General features: G+C 42.5%; 2 protein-coding genes across 3 annotated transcripts; one reads left to right on the top strand and one right to left on the bottom strand.

Annotated features, from left to right (window-relative positions):
- The first annotated feature begins 1,342 nt into the window (after positions 1–1,342).
- On the top strand, positions 1,343–5,862 carry LOC102777236 (Y-box-binding protein 2-A-like). Of its 2 annotated transcripts, none has more exons than XM_006807699.2 (10): positions 1,343–1,526; positions 2,446–2,509; positions 2,597–2,630; positions 2,704–2,793; positions 2,891–3,127; positions 3,258–3,376; positions 3,461–3,695; positions 4,564–4,695; positions 4,794–4,865; positions 5,267–5,862. In XM_006807699.2, exons 1-9 carry the CDS (start codon positions 1,448–1,450, stop codon positions 4,827–4,829), a joined length of 1,026 nt encoding a protein of 341 aa, XP_006807762.2. In that variant the 5' UTR covers positions 1,343–1,447; the 3' UTR covers positions 4,830–4,865; positions 5,267–5,862. The 2 variants fall into 2 exon arrangements, with proteins under 2 accessions (XP_006807762.2, XP_006807761.2); XM_006807698.2 differs by having other exon boundaries at positions 4,791–4,865.
- Positions 5,863–5,956: 94 nt separating this feature from the next.
- LOC102776943 (solute carrier family 2, facilitated glucose transporter member 4-like) lies at positions 5,957–16,785 on the bottom strand. The gene is made up of 11 exons (XM_006807697.3): positions 16,552–16,785; positions 14,789–14,884; positions 13,213–13,373; positions 11,253–11,377; positions 11,034–11,149; positions 10,637–10,799; positions 9,381–9,568; positions 9,163–9,267; positions 8,573–8,674; positions 8,238–8,441; positions 5,957–7,917 (listed from the first exon to the last, which is right to left on the bottom strand). Exons 1-11 carry the CDS (start codon positions 16,582–16,584, stop codon positions 7,681–7,683), a joined length of 1,530 nt encoding a protein of 509 aa, XP_006807760.1. The 5' UTR covers positions 16,585–16,785; the 3' UTR covers positions 5,957–7,680.
- Between the last annotated feature and the right edge of the window lie 770 nt (positions 16,786–17,555).

Below are 17,555 nucleotides of genomic sequence, written 5' to 3'. Positions count from 1 at the left end.
GTCTTTTCGACTTTATGACAGAAAGAAATTTCACACCGCTGAGATACATAATGGAGACCCATGGACAATGTTAAACTGACTGCCCAGTTTTTCTGCAGAGAGTTAAATTCCTGCAACAACCACTCTAGGTAAACTCAAGGTTCACCACTGCTCTGGTTAATCCTGTATACCAGTCTTTAAACTTATAAGCATATTACTTATTTTCTAACCTTTGATTTTTAATGTATTGTAAAACATAAATTTTGTGCTGCCCATTTGTCCAGTGTGCTAACAAGTTTCTCTATCTTTTCAGACAGCTAAATAATATTTCCAAGAGTTTGGGATTCAGTTCTTGGACAAAAGAACTTATTTCTGTGGCGAACATAACACATGCAAATAAAAAAGTATCTAGAAGTGCTGAAGGATATAAATAATCAGGGGTATAGTGAAATAAATGACATTTTGATCAATTAAAATTGCACTCTTCATCCATCCAAATAGCATCCATCTAAAATGTACCAGAAAGCTGATTCTGCTACTGACTTTTGCCTTAAGCTTCTTGTACCCCAGATACTGTGACTCTGCTACCGTGGTCATTTGGTGTCTGATCCAAGCATGCCACATTTGACTGGTCTACATAGCATCCGTGCCATATGGCAGAAAACTTACAGTGTCGTGCCCCCCGCCCCCACAGTCTGAGCTTTTATTTTTAATCAATTAGTTAATGACATTTTAAAAAAATATATTTTGAGAAATTTGTTGTTCAGGAGCAGAAAAAAATATCAGAAACTTCTCATTGCTGTATTTACATATGGGGAAAATGCTCCCAGATCAGTCAGAGTTCTTTTGAAGACCTGAAACAGTTTAACAGCAGGTAAAAATGCTAATGTGTATCAGACTGTATGTGTCTAACTTCTACAGTTTCACTGTTGCTGTTATATTGCTGGCAGCTATTGGCTGTCTACATGTTGCATATGCATATTGGGATTTTAACTCACCGATACAAACAGCATTGTATCACAAAGAAACGTTTACCCACTAGCAGCTAAGTTCTGCAGTTATTTATGTTCTGTGAAAAAGACACCACAGGCTGCGTTTTTAAGCTATAACATATAGATCGATAGAGATGAACGGCCTCTCATAAACAGACTATTTTTATATAAATAGAACCTGACGATTGTCGATTCTATTTTTTTAATAATATATATATATATATAATGAAAAACAAATCAGCCTCATTTCACTCATATCTGTCCTCCACCTGACAATTTTCCGTCCCAATTGCCGCCCTCACTTGACCAATCAGATTCGAGCTCGCGCTTTCGTGAAAACCAATGAGGGCGCGGCTTCCGTCCGGCAGTCCGAGTGGATGCCGGGATAAAAACTTAGCAGTGGCGCTTGGGAAAGTTTCGGGAAGAGTAGGAGGGAGGGGACTCGGGAGTGGAAGTGTAGTAACCCGACAGCGAGCATGACCGACGCCGAGGCGCAGAGCGCTCCACCATCGGCACCGGTGGAAGACAAACCACAGCCGGAGAGGAAAGTTATAGGTGGGTGTAGAAGTACTCTATTCGCCAAGATTTCTTGGTAAATATCCAGAAAACGTTTAAAGTTAGCGCCTTCTGACCGAGCCTCGGTGTGAAAAACAGAATGTGTGTGTGTGTGTGTATATTTTACCCTTCCTTCTGTGATATTTATTGAAGTGTGTGATCCAAGCTGGTTGAATTGCTGTTAATTACAGAAGGCTGGGGTGCCACTGCTGTCTCCGGTGTGGTACTTTTTAGGCAACACGTGTTTGAGGCTGAGTTTTTCAGGTTTTTGTGGGGACTATATTCCAAAAAAAGAAGTTATTTGACTGTCACACATATTGACTTGTAAAGCTCACGCCTAATAATAAAAGGCCTCGAGGGCACAGGTGCTTTTTCAAAAAAAAAGTTTTCCCCACATGTCAGTCCAGTGGCTGCCTCTGGTTTAATCACAGATATTTGTGTTTGTGTAGGTATGGAGCTGATTCAGACTGTATAGAAGTCCATGTTAACCGAACACTTTGAACGCATGACCCAATTTTTCTTCTTTATCAGCTGTCGTTCACGCGCTTAGTAAGCGAAACACGCGCACGCGCTCCCCCAGCTGCAAATCATTGCAGAAGGAAATTTGGTCAAATTAAACGAGTTTAGACTGCCGTAAAACACAAAAACGAGCCGGCTTTGAGCTTGTCTCTGTGAGGAAGAATACATCGTTCAGGTGTCCGTGTTACTCGTCTTGAACTCCTTAATTGTCAGAAGTGTTCCCATGTCGCCTCGTGACCTAGGGCAGGCCTGGTTTCAAAGTCTTGCGGTTAATGATTGATCCATAGAGCTCCCACTTGCGAGCAGGTCACCGCTGATGTAATCAAGATAACGGTGTGAGCTCTAAATGACTACTTGCTCTATAACACTTCCTTATTCGTTTGATGTGCTCTTGTTGTAGCCACTTTGGTCCAAGGCACAGTGAAATGGTTCAATGTGCGTAATGGGTATGGCTTCATTAACAGGTAAGGTGTTTTTAATTATTCTCCCTTATTTTTGTAGTATTCCTAACTTAAGTCAATTGTTTGCCAATGAAGTTTTATTTCTTGCAGGAATGACACCAAAGAAGACGTATTTGTTCATCAGGTAAGGTTTTTCTTTTTCTTCTTCATGGGAGTTAATTGTACCCACATTTTTAATGCTAGCCATGTCTCCTCAGACAGCAATCACGAAGAACAATCCCAGGAAATTTCTCCGCAGCGTTGGAGATGGGGAAATTGTAGAGTTTGACGTGATTGAAGCAGCTAAGGTATGGCAGGGACAAAATGTGACATTTTCGGCTGTTTAAAAAAGGTATAAAAAGCTGCTCTTGGAGAAAGCATTTCAGGCATGTCTCTGTTCCGAAGGGCTCCGAAGCAGCTAATGTTACCGGTCCAGGTGGTGTTCCGGTGAAAGGAAGCCGCTATGCGCCCAACAAACGGCGATTCCGTCGACGGTTCTTTCCCCGAAGCCCTCGGCCCGGCGACCAGAACAAACCAGCCGATGGCCAAGGTCCTGATACTGACAGATCGGGAGAGAGTGAGGGAGCGAGGCCTCAGCAACGCCGCCGTAGGCCGCGCAGGCCACGGCAGGAGACACAAGATGTAAGCTAAAGCGGAAAGATGGGCGTGAGGGAGACTACAACCTTTAGGATGAAGCTGGACATAGAGATGGATTGAAGTAGTTGAAAGCTTATGTTGTGTTAATGGTCTTTTGTCTGTTTTTCCAATTTAGGGTGAAGTTGGCGAGCAGAAGGATGGAGATGAAGAGGGTGGTCAGACACAGAGTGATCAGACACAGAGTGATCAGACCCAGCGGCCGCCACGACGCAGATTCTGGCGCCCATACCGCAGGTAGCTTAACGGTCCTGCTTAGATATCCTGTTTGAAGGACTTCTTGATTCTTGAGGCAATTTAATGTGCTTTCCTCGGATTCAGGCCATTCCGTCCTCGCCCACCTCCCAATCAGGCTGTAGAAGACCAGCAGGCGGCTGCACCAGCAGAGAGCCTGGAGAAGAGTGAGCTAAAGCAGCAGCAGCAGCCACAGCACGAGGTGGCGACGGTACCTGACAGCCCTCAGACCAATGGAGAAGCAGGGGAGGGCGAAGGCCAGAAACAACGCCGCCAGTTCAGACGACGCAGGCAAAGGAATTCAGAGTCCTCTGTCTCCAAAGTAAGATATTTATGATCTTCAGCTATATCAAGATCACTCGGTGAGGAAACTATGCACAGATGAGCTGTTAGTGATGTTTGGGGAGGAAAAGATCAGTACCCACATGAGCTTATTTTTTCACTGCCAAGCTGTCCTGGTCACAGAAAACTATTATCAGAAGATATTAAGGCTCTAATGCAAGCAGTAAAATGCTGAACACTTATCGTCACCATGCCCGGCGGATGGGCTGGCGGGTGAAACGCACCTAAGTTTGAATGCAAGAATGAGGTGATGAAATAATAATAATAATGGATTGCATTTATTTAGCGCTTTTCGGGACCCTCAAAGCGCTTTACAAAACACTGGTGGAGGCAAGCTACAGTTGTAGCCACAGCTTCCCTGGGGCAGACTGACAGAAAGGATACCATGGGTGTTTACAAAAATCTTGTACAAGTTCAAATCTCAGGGACCTTGACCTCAAGGTCAGAGGTCATGTTTTCTCTAAATCACCCAGGATTTTCAAATTTATAACTTGGTTGCATCTGATAAGAGGCTGGGGAGGGCAGCACTGAGAGCCGCCACCATTTTTAAATATACTTGTACTGTAAATGTTTTTGTATATTTTACAGTCAATGTGTGTTATTCTCATTGGATTTAATTTGGATTTGAGTGGAAAAACTACAGTTCACCTCATCTGAAAATATGCCTGAATGACAATGAAAATCCTTAAGTCCCTGTAATATTTATACTGTCTAGATGGTAGACAGGAGTCTAACTATTAGGTGAATTTCTATGGTTTTGTGCCTGTATGATGGTTTAGCTGGATCTTCTGAAGTTCTAAAGCTTTGGTATTTTACTAATATTTTCATGTCTTTTCCATGTATTGAAGAATGATACAGAGAAGTCTGCATCAGAGCCTGGCACCCCACCACAGACCTCAAAGCCATCTGATACAAAACCCACATCAAAGTCGCCAAAGACCTCTCCCAAAATCTCCCCCAAAACGGTAAAATTGCCTGAGGTAAGACATTAAAGTTGCTCTTTGCTTTTCCAGCTGGTTCATTTTTCATTGGTAGGTGTTTTGTTGACAAATTTCAGCTGTGTTCTTCCCTTCAGCAGGCAGCGCCAACAACTGTCCCAGCACCAGCAGAGTGATGACCACGAGGATGGTCACACGACCCTTGGCAAGAGGTGGGACCCCACACTAAAGTGGCGCAACCTTGGATTAGACAGGGTGGGAGACGTGAGGGTGTAGGGTTGCACTTCTTGTGCTGCATGTGCAACATTAGCAGTCGGTCACAGAGGGCCTGATGATGGACATTAACTCTTTAGTCAAGTAAATGGATTTAAGGCGGAATGATGGCATTGAAAGGAGTCTTTGAGAACGCTGCCTGTGTTTGGAGTCAGACTTTTGTTTAACACAGGGAAGATTTTTGGCTCAAATTCTGGGAAATTGGATTTTCTTTCAATATAATCCTTGGCTCGGGATTAAAAGTGCCCTTTTTATTTTTTTATTTTTAAATTAAAGGTCTTTTTTTTTTGTGGTCTTTCTTTCAATCCATCTCTCCTGCGCTTTCTTTTGTTTCTCATAGGTCCTAGGGTTGGAGGACTGGACCTATTTCAGACCACATGCACTGCTCTCCCCTCCCTGCACTCCCCCAATCCTCCATCCTACCACTTCTCACAGTCATCCTTCAGGCTCCTTCCCCACCCCCTCATCTTGTCTTGTCCTGTCCACACTGACATCTGGAGAGGGTGGGAAGGGAGCGCAGGGTAAGGGGATACAGGTAGTTGGTGGGTGCACATTTAGAAATTGAAAGTACAGCTTTTAAAAAAGGGGGAGAGAGGAAAAATGGGAATGTTATTCCACCCCCTTAGAAATATTTTCTTTAATAGAGCAGATGGGGCCCATCATGTAGTTTAATTTGGCTTCTGATTAATTTGGTTAAAGAGGGGAAAGCTAAGCAGGTCTGCGATTGGTGATGCATAATGGGATTCTGTTTAGTTCTGTTAACACCTCAAATCGATTCTTGAAACGTACTACTCCCTTAATCTTCTTGGTTGAGGTTGGATTAGAAAGAAGCTTAATTTCCTTTTTGTTTTACTTGTGTGTGCTTTTCTTTGGAGGGGGATTATGTGCAATGTTAATGCTTAAAATGCTAATTAATAAATCATGTTTGCAAATTAAGATTCATTCCCTTCTGACTGGAGTGCAGATTCACTGATGCCTTTGTACCATGTTTATGTTGCCAAAGTAATTGGATTACTTTTGTAGTGAAGAAATTGAAGGTGTAGAAATGAGGGTTCTTCAGGTGGTTTCATTAACAGTATTTCCAGTACTTTCACTCTGGTTACATAACCACTGCATCAACATTCACACTATACAGATTACAGATCTCTGAGAAGTCTGACATATTAAAGAATAGATGGCAAACGGCACACGTGACGGATGCAAAGGAAACCCAACAAAAACTTGGTGATTGTGTGGCACAAACCTTGAAAGTCGGCACTTGTACTTGGAAATTTCTCGAGTCTGCCTACAAAGCCGAACACAAGCTGGAGTGCGTAAAGAATTTAAAACCTAGACCCTCAAACACACTATGTACACATGAAATACAAAAGGCTTGATCAGAAGTAGCATTTCTGTGGTGCAGTGAGTTTCCTATTATCAGAGGAGTACTTTCACACTTAAGTTGAGAACACATGTGAAAACCTCAAAATATCAGCGTTTTGGTACTGATGCAGAAAACTCTTTTGGTAACCTAACAACCAGATGAGTATGAGGGCTCATGTTCAAGTTTCTGAGGCAAAATTGTTTCTTTACTGAAACTCATTTCCTCAGAGCACTACCCATACTGAGCCAATCGCAACCATGCATCCAACAAGGATAGTTTGTTACGACTGTTTACACTTTCAGGTCACACAGTACTGCGTCACACTATAATCCGATTGGTTGCAGTCCTGTCCTGTCGACATGAACTTTGAATTACCTTTGCTGTAATTTGTGCAAATGAAATCATGTGGACAGAAGCTGGCAGGGAAAGACCATTTACTATCCAGACTATATGAATGTGACGCTCGTGTCCTGGGATGACCCCTCCATCGGCTAATATCTGGAGGAGTTCAGAGCAATGTCTGTGAAATCAACTCCAGAGGCATTTTGGTCCGCTTGATAATGCCCCTTGAGAAGTTTCAGATTGGTATTTTACATTGATGCCAGGTTACACTTTAGATACATGAACATAGCACATAAAATCAGTTTCTAAAAGTATAACATGATTAAATGCATGTCTTACCTGTTCTTAAAGAACAAAAACACTACCTATCCATCATACTACCTTTTCTACATCTGCTTTGAGTAAATAACAGCTATAAATACCGGGTGTTACAGACACACTTCATTTGGCGCCAAAAAAGATTCAAAACCCACAGTGTGTCAACGTGATTCCTATAATTGGAGATCAAAAAGTCAAATTCATATGTTAACCTCTTAAATGTGTGTTCCCATCTTTGGTAAAAATTGGCACGCTCCATCACAGCTGCTGATCCTATTGTTTCTATGCCTAAAAACTTTGAAAACTGTAGATATCTGTTTATAAAGTGCAGGAATTCCCAAGTCTCTCCACATCCATCTGTCAATACTGCAACTGATTGCCATCACCATGGAATAAAGTCTTATTTCACTGGCAGTCAATGCCAGACAGGTTGTTCTTATTAGCATCTTCTTCCCTTGAAACTACAGCAGTCGACCTTTACTCCACTGGTTCGTAGCCTTTCAAGTGAAGCCAGAATTCATAACTATTAACCCTGTACTGCAGTGCTACCACCAAAGGACAATTCCATAACACTCACACTTTTAACACTGCTTTTTCACCACAATCTATGTGAAAAAAAAATAAAGATCTCAATATACATATTAGCAAATAAAAGTTTGGTGTCATGCCCCTTTACCCAACTTTTCTCAAGCTGAGCTCAGTTCCATTTTTCCCAGTTCCACGGGGCATCTTCAGTTCATGGTATCCTCCCCCAAGTAGTCCATCTCAGTGCTGGGTTTGTCTATGTCCATACCCATGCCTATGCTCATATCCATATCCATCATCCCTCCAGCTGAATGCTGGTGAAAATTGGCTGCAATCTGGTCAAAGGTCTTGCCCCGTGTCTCTGGTACCCGGAAAAATGTGAAGATGAGGAAGAACAGAAGAAGAGCTGCGAAGATCAGAAAGACGTATGGCCCACAGAGGTCCTGCGGAAGGACGGGAAGAAGGTCGGATTATAAAGAGTTGAACTTTAAGGAAGAATTGCAAACTTGATGCCACATGCCTCTATTAACCGGTCAAGTAGCGGTTTTCATGTTTTCATCTGTCTGTCCAGACTTAACTTTTCAAATGTGAATAAAAAATTTGATTTTGTAAGGTTGGTGACCTTTAAAGACCAAAATCTAATCAGTTTATCTAAGAGGAGAAAAGATTGTCGAGCCAAAAAAGAATGCCAAAACAAAACTGAAGTGGGTGAAAAATGGAAAACCATTTGTGGACATGCACAACATCCATTGTGGATACTCACAGCGACATACTGGAAGCACATGCCAATAATAAAGTTGGCAGTCCAGTTGGAAAAGCCTGCAACAGCCATGGCAGCTGGCCTTGGACCTTGAGAGAACAGCTCAGCTACAAAGAACCAGGGGATGGGACCTGGGCCAACCTCAAAGAAGGCCACAAAACCAAAGATAGAAAGCATGCTGATGTAGCTCATCCATGGAACACTGTCCTATAGAGCAGAAGAAAAGTGGATTCAGATGTTTGTGGAGACTAGAAATTATAGATAAAATACCGAAGTCTGGAATACCATAGTCTGGATTTTATTTGTTTTCCTTTTTTTTTGGATTGGGGCTTACTTACAAGTAAAGCAAGAGCCACGGTCATGATGACGGCACAGATGCACATTCCACCAAGTCCTAACATGTGGAGCGTCCGTCGACCCGTCCTCTCTACCAGGAAAAGCTGTTAATATGAAGGTAAAGGGAGGATGGGGGGTTAACCTCAGCTGACATTTGGAGCTAAAGCATTTTATTTTGTCAGATTCGTTCTCAAATATGTATAACGTCAGGTCACTATCATGCTAAAACCACATTTACCATATACCTAACTGCAGTTCAGGACTTCTAAAACAGTGTTAACCATAGTTTAGCAGTGATTTTACAAGCATGTGCTCATAAAACAATCTATTGTATCAAATCACAATAGTCAGTCTCAAACCCTGAAGCCGTGGCACTCTTACGGCTAAAGTCGTACATCTTAATCCGCTTGATGACACTGAAACATTTTGACTCCTCTTATCTTGTTTACCCTTTGATAAAAGTGTTAAACAGTAATAGAGTGACTCTGTGACAGGGCGTGAATGTTTATTGTTCCAAATTCAAAAAGTTATTTAAACGCTCCCAAATTGAATTTCAAAAGTGCGATGAAGGCACATCGGTGCGATTTCTCACCGAGACTACTGTGAAGGCACAGTTCACCACCCCGGCTCCTATGGTGGCATAAACTGGACTCTGGACTCCTGCTTTCATGAAGATACTGGTGGAATAGTAGAAGATCTGCCAGAGGAGTAAACAAATTTAGGTCAATGTTGAACAGCACTGGCTCCTGATTTTAAAGGAGTGCTTGTTTCTGGAACTTTAGGTGAGTCAGTGTAATTTGAAGGACTCACTGCATTAATCCCCGACAGTTGCTGGGAGAGCTGCAGGAGGATGGCGATGATGATGGGCTGGCGGTAAAGCGAAGAGCGAAAGAGTTCGGGTATGGACACCTTCCTCTCCATGTCCATCCTCCGCTTCTCCTCCTTCATCTCTGCCAGCATGTCACCCACCTCCTGTCTGCCTGTTAGCCTCCTCAGGCCTGCAGAAAGTAGAAATGTAGGAAGTTTTTTTTCATGTACAAAAACTCATCTGACATTTTAGCAGCTAATTCCGTAAAGCCAACTGATACTCTGTACGTTGAGTCCTGTAAATGTCTGATGATGTGATGGCATAGACACGTCATCATTAATCCTTACTACAGTAGTTGAAAAAAAACGAAGTGACAGATATCCAGATTTTCTGTTGTATGTAACATGACATCACCCAAACCTTGAGGCATTTTGGCAATTGCAATTTTGGCTTATAAAGCCAGACATCATGAGTGAGGAGTTGATCTGAACGAGGAACTGGAGACACCACACAGCATGTAAAGGCAAGGCCAAATAGCCGTGGTTTAAACTATAACCTGATTTATCTACTATTTAACTCACCGTGAGACTATGATTTACAGAATTAGTTAAAAAATATTTCAAAGTAATTACTGAGGCCATAAACTTGAAAAAAACAGTTTACTGTGGTCAGAGATAAGACTTTTGTAGAATCAGACTTCTTTTTGCAACCAGAGGAGTCTCCCCCTGCTGGCCAAAAGAAAGAATGCAGATTTCAGGCACTTCGAGTTAGTTTCGCTTCTCAGGTATGAACATTAGTCTCCATCAGTTATATATAAGAAAGTATAAAGTAATATGGGTCAAAGTGGAAAAAACCGAAACACAGTAGCTGACTGCCCCTCGCTGAGCTTGGTTGAAGTGAAGGTTTCTTCCTGTTAAAAGGGAGTTTTTCCTTCCCACCGTCACTAAGTGCAGTTTTCTCTTTATTATTGTTGGGTCTTTATCTTACAACATCAAGTGCCTTCAGATGACTGCTGTTGTGATTTTGCGCTATATAAATTAAATTGAATTGAATTGAAATGAAATTGCAAAAAAAAAAGATCCTACATTTCCCAAAATGCAACTCAGCAGCTTATTTTATAAGGCCCTATCTGCCTCCTAATGCTAAAAATCCAGTTTATAGTGTAGAATTTAAAATGTAAAACTTCACAACGTCAGTGGCTGTAGTTACATAATAAGAATAATAATAGTAGACCTTAAAATAACGCAGCCCTACTTACCACTCTTGGCGTGGTGCTCCTGACACCGGACGATGTAGAGGAATCGGGGGCTCTCGGGGCAGAAGGGCAGCAGAGCCATCTGAAGTACAGTCGGCACAACAGTTAATCCCAGCAGAACAGGCCATAAGTGCTCACTGCCGAGTAGCGACTCCAACCCGAGGACCTGCACAGGGAGAGGAAGCAAGTTTGAGTGTGTGACATTTCAAAAGATAATATGATAAAGCACCTAAAGACAATCTTTTATAGGACAGACAAAGAGAATGGATTTGAGGATTCAAGATGTGGTTTTTGTGAGCAGATTTTTTAAACGTGGCCTGGAAAGGCCCACTGAATGTCGAGGACATGGAGAGAGAGAGAAGATGCCGATGCTATTTATAGACGGTCGTTCCTGCCATACCTGTGCGAAGAGAATGCCAGTGACAATAGCCAGTTGGTGCAGCGTCCCCAAAGCTCCCCTGAGACTCGTAGGTGCTATCTCACCCACATACATTGGTGTCAAGCCAGATGCCAATCCTGCATCAAAGGAAGAGTTAAGGAAGCAAGAGATTGTTAAACCACTCATTAAATGGACACATTAATGGAGAGTAAAAGAGGGAAGAGACAGTGGGCAGCTCACCACAGTAGGCACCAATGACAAAACGTCCAAGGATCATCATTTCAAAGGAGCGGCAGAGCTTGGACATTCCCATCAGACTTCCTCCAATAAAGGCAAACAAGTTGTTTATAAGCATAGCTTTCCTCCTGAAAGAAGCACAGACCTGCATTTTTGAAACCATTTTGAAATGATAAAACAGCAGGTTTTTTGTCCAGCAGAGTTGTGCACATCTAGTTTGGATATGCACACAGTTTAGTAGTGAAAAACCCTAAGAAGCCACTAGAGGGCAGGATCACACAAAATTATTCAGTATCGCACAGAAACACTGGTTTATTCAGCACTTTAACATTTAGTTGATCCACAAAATCCTGGAGAAGGCACAGAGGAGTATTAAAGAAAATTAACATTTTGCAGTCTGGTGTTATTTTACTTTACTAGACTGTGATCAGAACCAAAAAAGAGTCTTTCCCACCTAATTTAGAAGTAGCACGGTTCCTACAGCTCAGCTTACACTGTCAGGAATTTACTTGACGCAAGCAACAAGATACCTCACGTATATACTTTGTAACATTCTGTTAATACCTTGGGTTGAAAATGTTTTTTTTAATATATATTTTAAAAGTCACTGAAAAGTTGCTTTTGATGAGCACCGGTTGTAAGCTTATGTAAGCTGCACATTCAGAGCCTGATTTGCTTGCAGTTGTGATGTCACACGATCATGCTTGATATGTGAGATTAGCCCCCTTCCCTACCCACCCTTCTCACCCCATGTGTGGAGAAAGTGACCGCCTGCACATTCATCATTCTGCACATGGAGCCACTGAAGAGCACTTTTAAGACCTCCTGTACTGACAGATATTTCAAACCACCCACCAAACAATAAAATACACTATTTTTTTTTTTTAGGAACATTTTGTCCCAAGTGTACCCTCTCTAAAGACTACCATCCCCTACTGGCACTTCTCTCCACGCCCCTCATCACCCAGTGCCATCAGCTCTGTTAAGATGTCCTTTCAACCAGTGGAAGCTGTGGACTGCAGCCCAGTTTGCACAGACTCAGGTTACAGCGGGAAACTGGGTCATAACATCCCGGACAGAGCTTTCACTGAATGACTGGTTTTAGTTTTGGGCCTATACAGAACTGAGAAGGAGATACTTATGTATCACAACGAAAGCTAGCTAGAGAAGGCTTTGGACTAGTGTTGTCGTTTGCTTAGATTAAGGTTTTAATTGCTCTGTTTATAATGATGATTTATCATTTGCTGTTGAACACTGTGTGGTGTTTTGTCGTGTCTGCCTGGCTGTTTCCTAAAACAGTTTTAGGTACTTGGTTATCGTTGTAGTGCATTAAAACTTGAAGTCTCTGTTTGTGGTGCTTTTTAAAATTGCTTTCTTGTTTTTCATTCACCCTTAAAACCACGTTTATATGGATCCACTCCCGCTGCATGCAAAATCCTACTTTCCTTACATAAGTGTGTCTTTTTGTGTGTGTTTGAGTGGACTGGGTGCTGCTTTCTTTCTTTTTTTAACTGAAGATACTTCAGACAAATTCCCTACCCACTTCCCTCTTCATTAACCTACAGCTTCTATCCATGTACACATGAAAAATCAGACCTTTCATTTGTATGTAAGGAGACTGCGAACAGGAGACTGCGAAGCATGTGTGTCATTCAGGAAGAAGAAATGTGTACTTTTTAAATCTTTGCTCATGTATTCAGACTTTGTGCAGTTTGTTTCAGATTTCCAGAAAATCTTGTGGTTTGCTTTGAGTAATCTGTGCAGCCATGGGCACAGACAGAAACCATCCTCTAAATGTTACAGTTAAAGTAGAGTGTAAGATTAATGAGCTGCAGCCTGTTCTATCTGCTCTATCTCATAGAACAGTATTTCATAGGCTTAGCTTCATGAACCCATCAGCATAAAAGCAACGTATCCCCTCGAGACCACTAGAAAATGCTAAGTTTGACCTGCGTTGTCTCACCTGCCCAGCCATTCAGAAACAAAGCCCACGCAGAAGGAGGAGAGCATGCCGCCGATGGAGAAGATGGCAACGGACAGCGACCAGAGCGAGGTGAGGGTCCCCGTGGGGATGGGCTCCCCGTACCGGTACATCCATGTTGCATTGTAGTCCCCCTCAATGATCTGCAAGGAGTGCCAAGATAAGTTGGAGCAAGTGACTAGAGGAGTGAGAGAAGAGCAGCACAAACTGGGTAAAACGGAAGGTAAGTTTGGAGCGAGGTCTTGCAGACAGGGCCCGCGTAGAGCTTAAAATCAGCTTTTGTAAACATGGAGTATATAAAATGGGCTGCTTGAAGGCTGGTGGTTAAGTCACTTGTCTGCATGGCTTTGAATACAGTGAACTACGACAGGAAAAAAAAAGCTATATGTCACTTTAAATATGAACGTGGATTAGATAAAGGCTTGCAGCGTGAAGCGCTTTGAATGGCTGCATGGACCACAAGAGTACTATGTAAATCAGGCCATGGGCTATTTAAATAGACAAGCACACCGTGTACGTAACAACTTACTCCCATAAGTTCATATTTTCAGAATGCTTTCCTCATTTTTTTTAAAAATATAGACTTATATTATCTCACATATACACACTTGTGTTGGGAGGTTTCAGTTAATGAGATCTTTGTATGTACAAGTAACCACTGAGAGCCAGAGGTTTAGAGTTCAGAGTGCTCTAAATACTCCGTTTCAGAGGGTTTTTCTCTGTTCTTGGATCTACATGATGTCATAGAGAGTGGAAAACCCAAATATGGTCACAAATCAGCCCCACCCAGCTGCTGTTTAAGTGATCGCTTTACGTGGGGCACTCAATCAGAAGAAAGCAGGATTAAAAAGGCTTAAAAATAGGATGACCTTAAAGGAAGTGTTGCACTTTGTGTCACACTATTTGTAAGAAAGACGTATTTTGTTAAATCAAACAAGTGATCTGTAGATAATTATGCTCACATTTTCCCAAGTATCAGAAAAGTTTCGTTGATAGCTGTCCTGACCCGTGCCAGGATTTTAATGATGGATGTCAGAGCTGAGACTAGATGCCCATAAATGCAAAAGGCTTTTCTACACAGCGTCCAAGTACCGTGGTACACAAATGAAGGTCCGCTCTGTTTAAAGAGATAAATGCGGATAAACCCACAAAATTTGCTTTCAGATGTGGGAAACGAATCATATTTCTCACGCCTTTTTCTCATCATGCAAACAGAAATATTTCCTTGTTTCCATGACGCCTGGAGCAGGGATGTGTTGTCATTTTTGTGATGACACGTAAAGATGGAAAGGAGCCTCACCCTGCTGTGTCTGTGGTCACCTGACTTTGCTTCGGAAGGCTTCACATGACATAGTTTTATTCTTTTTGGTTTATTGTCTAAACATCACCAGGCAGCGTGTTGTGGTGTCAAAACACACCACCTTGTAAAATCAGGCGAAGCGACTTTGTTGACGTCTGGTTAAATGACAGTGTTAGACTCGTGCATGACACCAGTGTTACATGTTTTATTCTTTCATTTTATATTATGTCCATTCGTCTTTCTTTCTTTCTTTTTTACCTTCTGTGGCGCATTGATGACACCGATGTTATATCCAAACTCCAAAGATCCGAGGACAGCCGTGAAGACTGACAGAGCGAGGGTTCCAGTCACTGTCTGCAGCAGAAACACACACACACAAAGAAGTGAATTACAAATAAAAAACTCTTTTTTTTTTTTCAGAACAGTGAATAATCCTGAAAAGTGTTTTCATAACTGTAACAATAAGATAACTGTTGGACAACCACGTTTATCTTTTTAACTCTCACTCACACACACACACACACACACACACGCACACACACACACAACCATAACACTGCTGCTCGGCTAACGTCAACTATATATAACCGTGATCCTGACTAGAGACAATCTCTGCAGTGCCGTTCATGACTTCTCTGACTACTTTCATGTCGACGCCTGAACTTTAGCTTCCCTCCAGTTTCCCATCAGCCCTCTGCCACCTGTCTGCAGGGTGACAGACAGGATGACCTTGGGGAAAATGAACTTCCTCCACTCCAGCATGGTTACAAAATTTTTAATTTCATTTATTTATAGGTCTTTTGTGCTTTTGGAGTAACGCTGCCTGTAAGATTTAAGGCAAAGAAGTCTGCGATGAACTGTTGGATGAACACACAAACACAGACGGGTACTGTCGAAACAACGAGCTTCCTGAAAAGTTTTTTTTTTCCATTTTGGTGATGTGGGCTTATGCACTGACACAACAGCAACATGATGCTGGTGATGCTGGTAAAATTTGCTGGACCTAATTTGACCCCGCAGTTCTGCTCAGCCACCTTCTGCAAACGTGTTGTCCGTGTAAATCTGTAACTCTTGACCTTGCTGAGTTGAGCTTTTGATAAGTGCTGCTTAACATTCACAAACCACAACAAAGAGGTGTGTACTGGTGAGCGTGTGCGTCCTTGTGGAAAAGGTAAAGTGGCCACTAATGTTTCATTACACATCCCGCACTTCACTGCATGCACACTTTGCAGTAAATTTCCAGGCATTATGCATGAATCTGCACCTGCTTGTATTTACTGTGAGATATAACACAAGCCCAGATTAAACACAAAGCTATCTCAGGTTGTGCAGGTTATCTCAGTCTTTAAGTGATTTAAATAGAGACAAGCATATGACTGCTTCTTCCCGTTTTCAGATTTTATGCCACATCCCAGCATAGTTTAGTCTGTTTCCAGTTTATTCCCAAGGGGGAAACTTTGGGAATTGTTGCCTTAATTCCAGCGTGGATAGCAGCCTATACTTCCTATTAATAAGATGATGGAAATCTACATCAGGGGAAAGTCAGGCTTAAAACCAGCATTTAGAAACGATTTCTCCAATGGAGCTTGAGCTGGGCAGTAAACACAGAGTTTGTTTATAAATGCGGTGGCCTGTGATAAGCTTGCAGTTATGAGGCCTGACTTGTAAACTCAGTTTTGGCTGCTCAAGGTCACCACTAAGGACAGAAAGGCTTCCCCCACTCTTTGAAACAGAGTTACTCAAAGCTTCTTCTAGATTCATGACTTTCTCAACATTTGGATTTTGCCTTTAAAATTCTGTTAAGAGTGTATAACGGCTCATGGGAATATTTTAAAGAAGCGCACTACAATCAGAAGATATTTAAAGGTTTTAGGTCAGGAAAAAGTGCTGTGCGTAAAATCTTTCCATAGCTGAAAGTACACATTGCAAAGGTCACAAATAACGGATATCCCCGCAGAAACTCTTCAAACAGGCATGGCTAGATTAACAAAGTGTTTATAACAAACTCCAGAAGAAATTACCTCCACTCCAAGCTGCTGAAACCCGGCCGGCATGATTTTGGCAACTCCTGGCTCCCAGTAGGAGTCTGGTGACAGATGCGTCTGGTGCCAAATGGAGACAAACCCGGGCGTCTTAAAACTGGAGCACTTTAGCACTGAAATCGAACCGAGCTACTAAATCCAAAAGAGAAGAACAAAGAGCTCTGGTGCGTTGTGCCCCGCAGGTTGTCCTCTCTCCTTTGAAGTTTGTGTTGCCTGTCCAGCTGTTAAAGAGTTGACACCGGCATACCCACGTGCACGCCTCTCAGGAGGAGGGGCGGGGGGGCAGACACAGAGAGGCCCTGCAACAGAGGTCAAGACGCAAGCGGGAAGCTCTCCTGACCTAATCTATCTTGGGCTGAAGAGGTGGTGGTGGAAGGAGGGTGGGGGTGGGGTTATTTAGAAGAGGTGTCTGGTTTTTATTATGGTGCTAAGAGATGAAGAATTAAATAACAAAAGGTGTGATTACATTTTCAGATTCCTGTTTAAATCAACAATAATTTATCATTCTCTGGAGCCGTAAGCCAGAGCGACACAGAGGCCCAAATTTGGTCTCATTTTGGACCGTTTTCATGAGCTTTGTTGCGTAATGGCCATAGACCCCCCCCCCAAAAGAACGATAAACTCAATCTGCAAAGCATGTGCAAAGATGCTTCTCCCTTATCACTGACAGCTCAAGGTTAATCACTTCATTTCTGGACCTGCAAATGAAGGACACACAGTTGTGGAGATGTTAGATGTCAGGTGACCTAAAAGTCGGAGTCCGCCATTATGACTGAAAAGTGAAGTGAAAAGGGGGCTCGTCTTTGCCACTGTGGTCGCCATTGTCTGCCTTCCCAACAGATACAAATCCCTTTCTATTTCAGATCACATGCCAAAGAGGTCATCAGCCTCATTTAACCCCCCTTCCTCCCTTCTCTGTTGCACACAACAAAGCTTAATCCTCTTCCAGCAGGCAACAGGTGGGCCCTAAAATTGGGCTCTGC

This window comes from Neolamprologus brichardi, chromosome 3, assembly GCF_056152115.1.
Source record: "Neolamprologus brichardi isolate AB-2024 chromosome 3, ASM5615211v1, whole genome shotgun sequence".
Taxonomy (NCBI): domain Eukaryota; kingdom Metazoa; phylum Chordata; class Actinopteri; order Cichliformes; family Cichlidae; genus Neolamprologus; species Neolamprologus brichardi.
The sequence above is the reverse complement of the archived record's forward strand: the minus strand, read 5'-3'. Positions and strand labels throughout refer to the sequence as shown.

Coding starts and splice junctions, on each gene's coding strand:
- LOC102777236 (XM_006807698.2), top strand. CDS start 1,448: ATGACCGACGCCGAGGCGCAGAGCGCTCCACCATCGGCACCGGTGGAA. Junction 2,794..2,890: donor ACGTGATTGAAGCAGCTAAG/GTATGGCAGGGA, acceptor TCTGTTCCGAAG/GGCTCCGAAGCAGCTAATGT. Junction 3,696..4,563: donor CAGAGTCCTCTGTCTCCAAA/GTAAGATATTTA, acceptor CATGTATTGAAG/AATGATACAGAGAAGTCTGC.
- LOC102776943 (XM_006807697.3), bottom strand. CDS start 16,584: ATGCCGGCCGGGTTTCAGCAGCTTGGAGTGGAG. Junction 9,268..9,380: donor AACTGTCGGGGATTAATGCA/GTGAGTCCTTCA, acceptor CTCCTCTGGCAG/ATCTTCTACTATTCCACCAG. Junction 8,442..8,572: donor CCGTGGCTCTTGCTTTACTT/GTAAGTAAGCCC, acceptor TCTGCTCTATAG/GACAGTGTTCCATGGATGAG.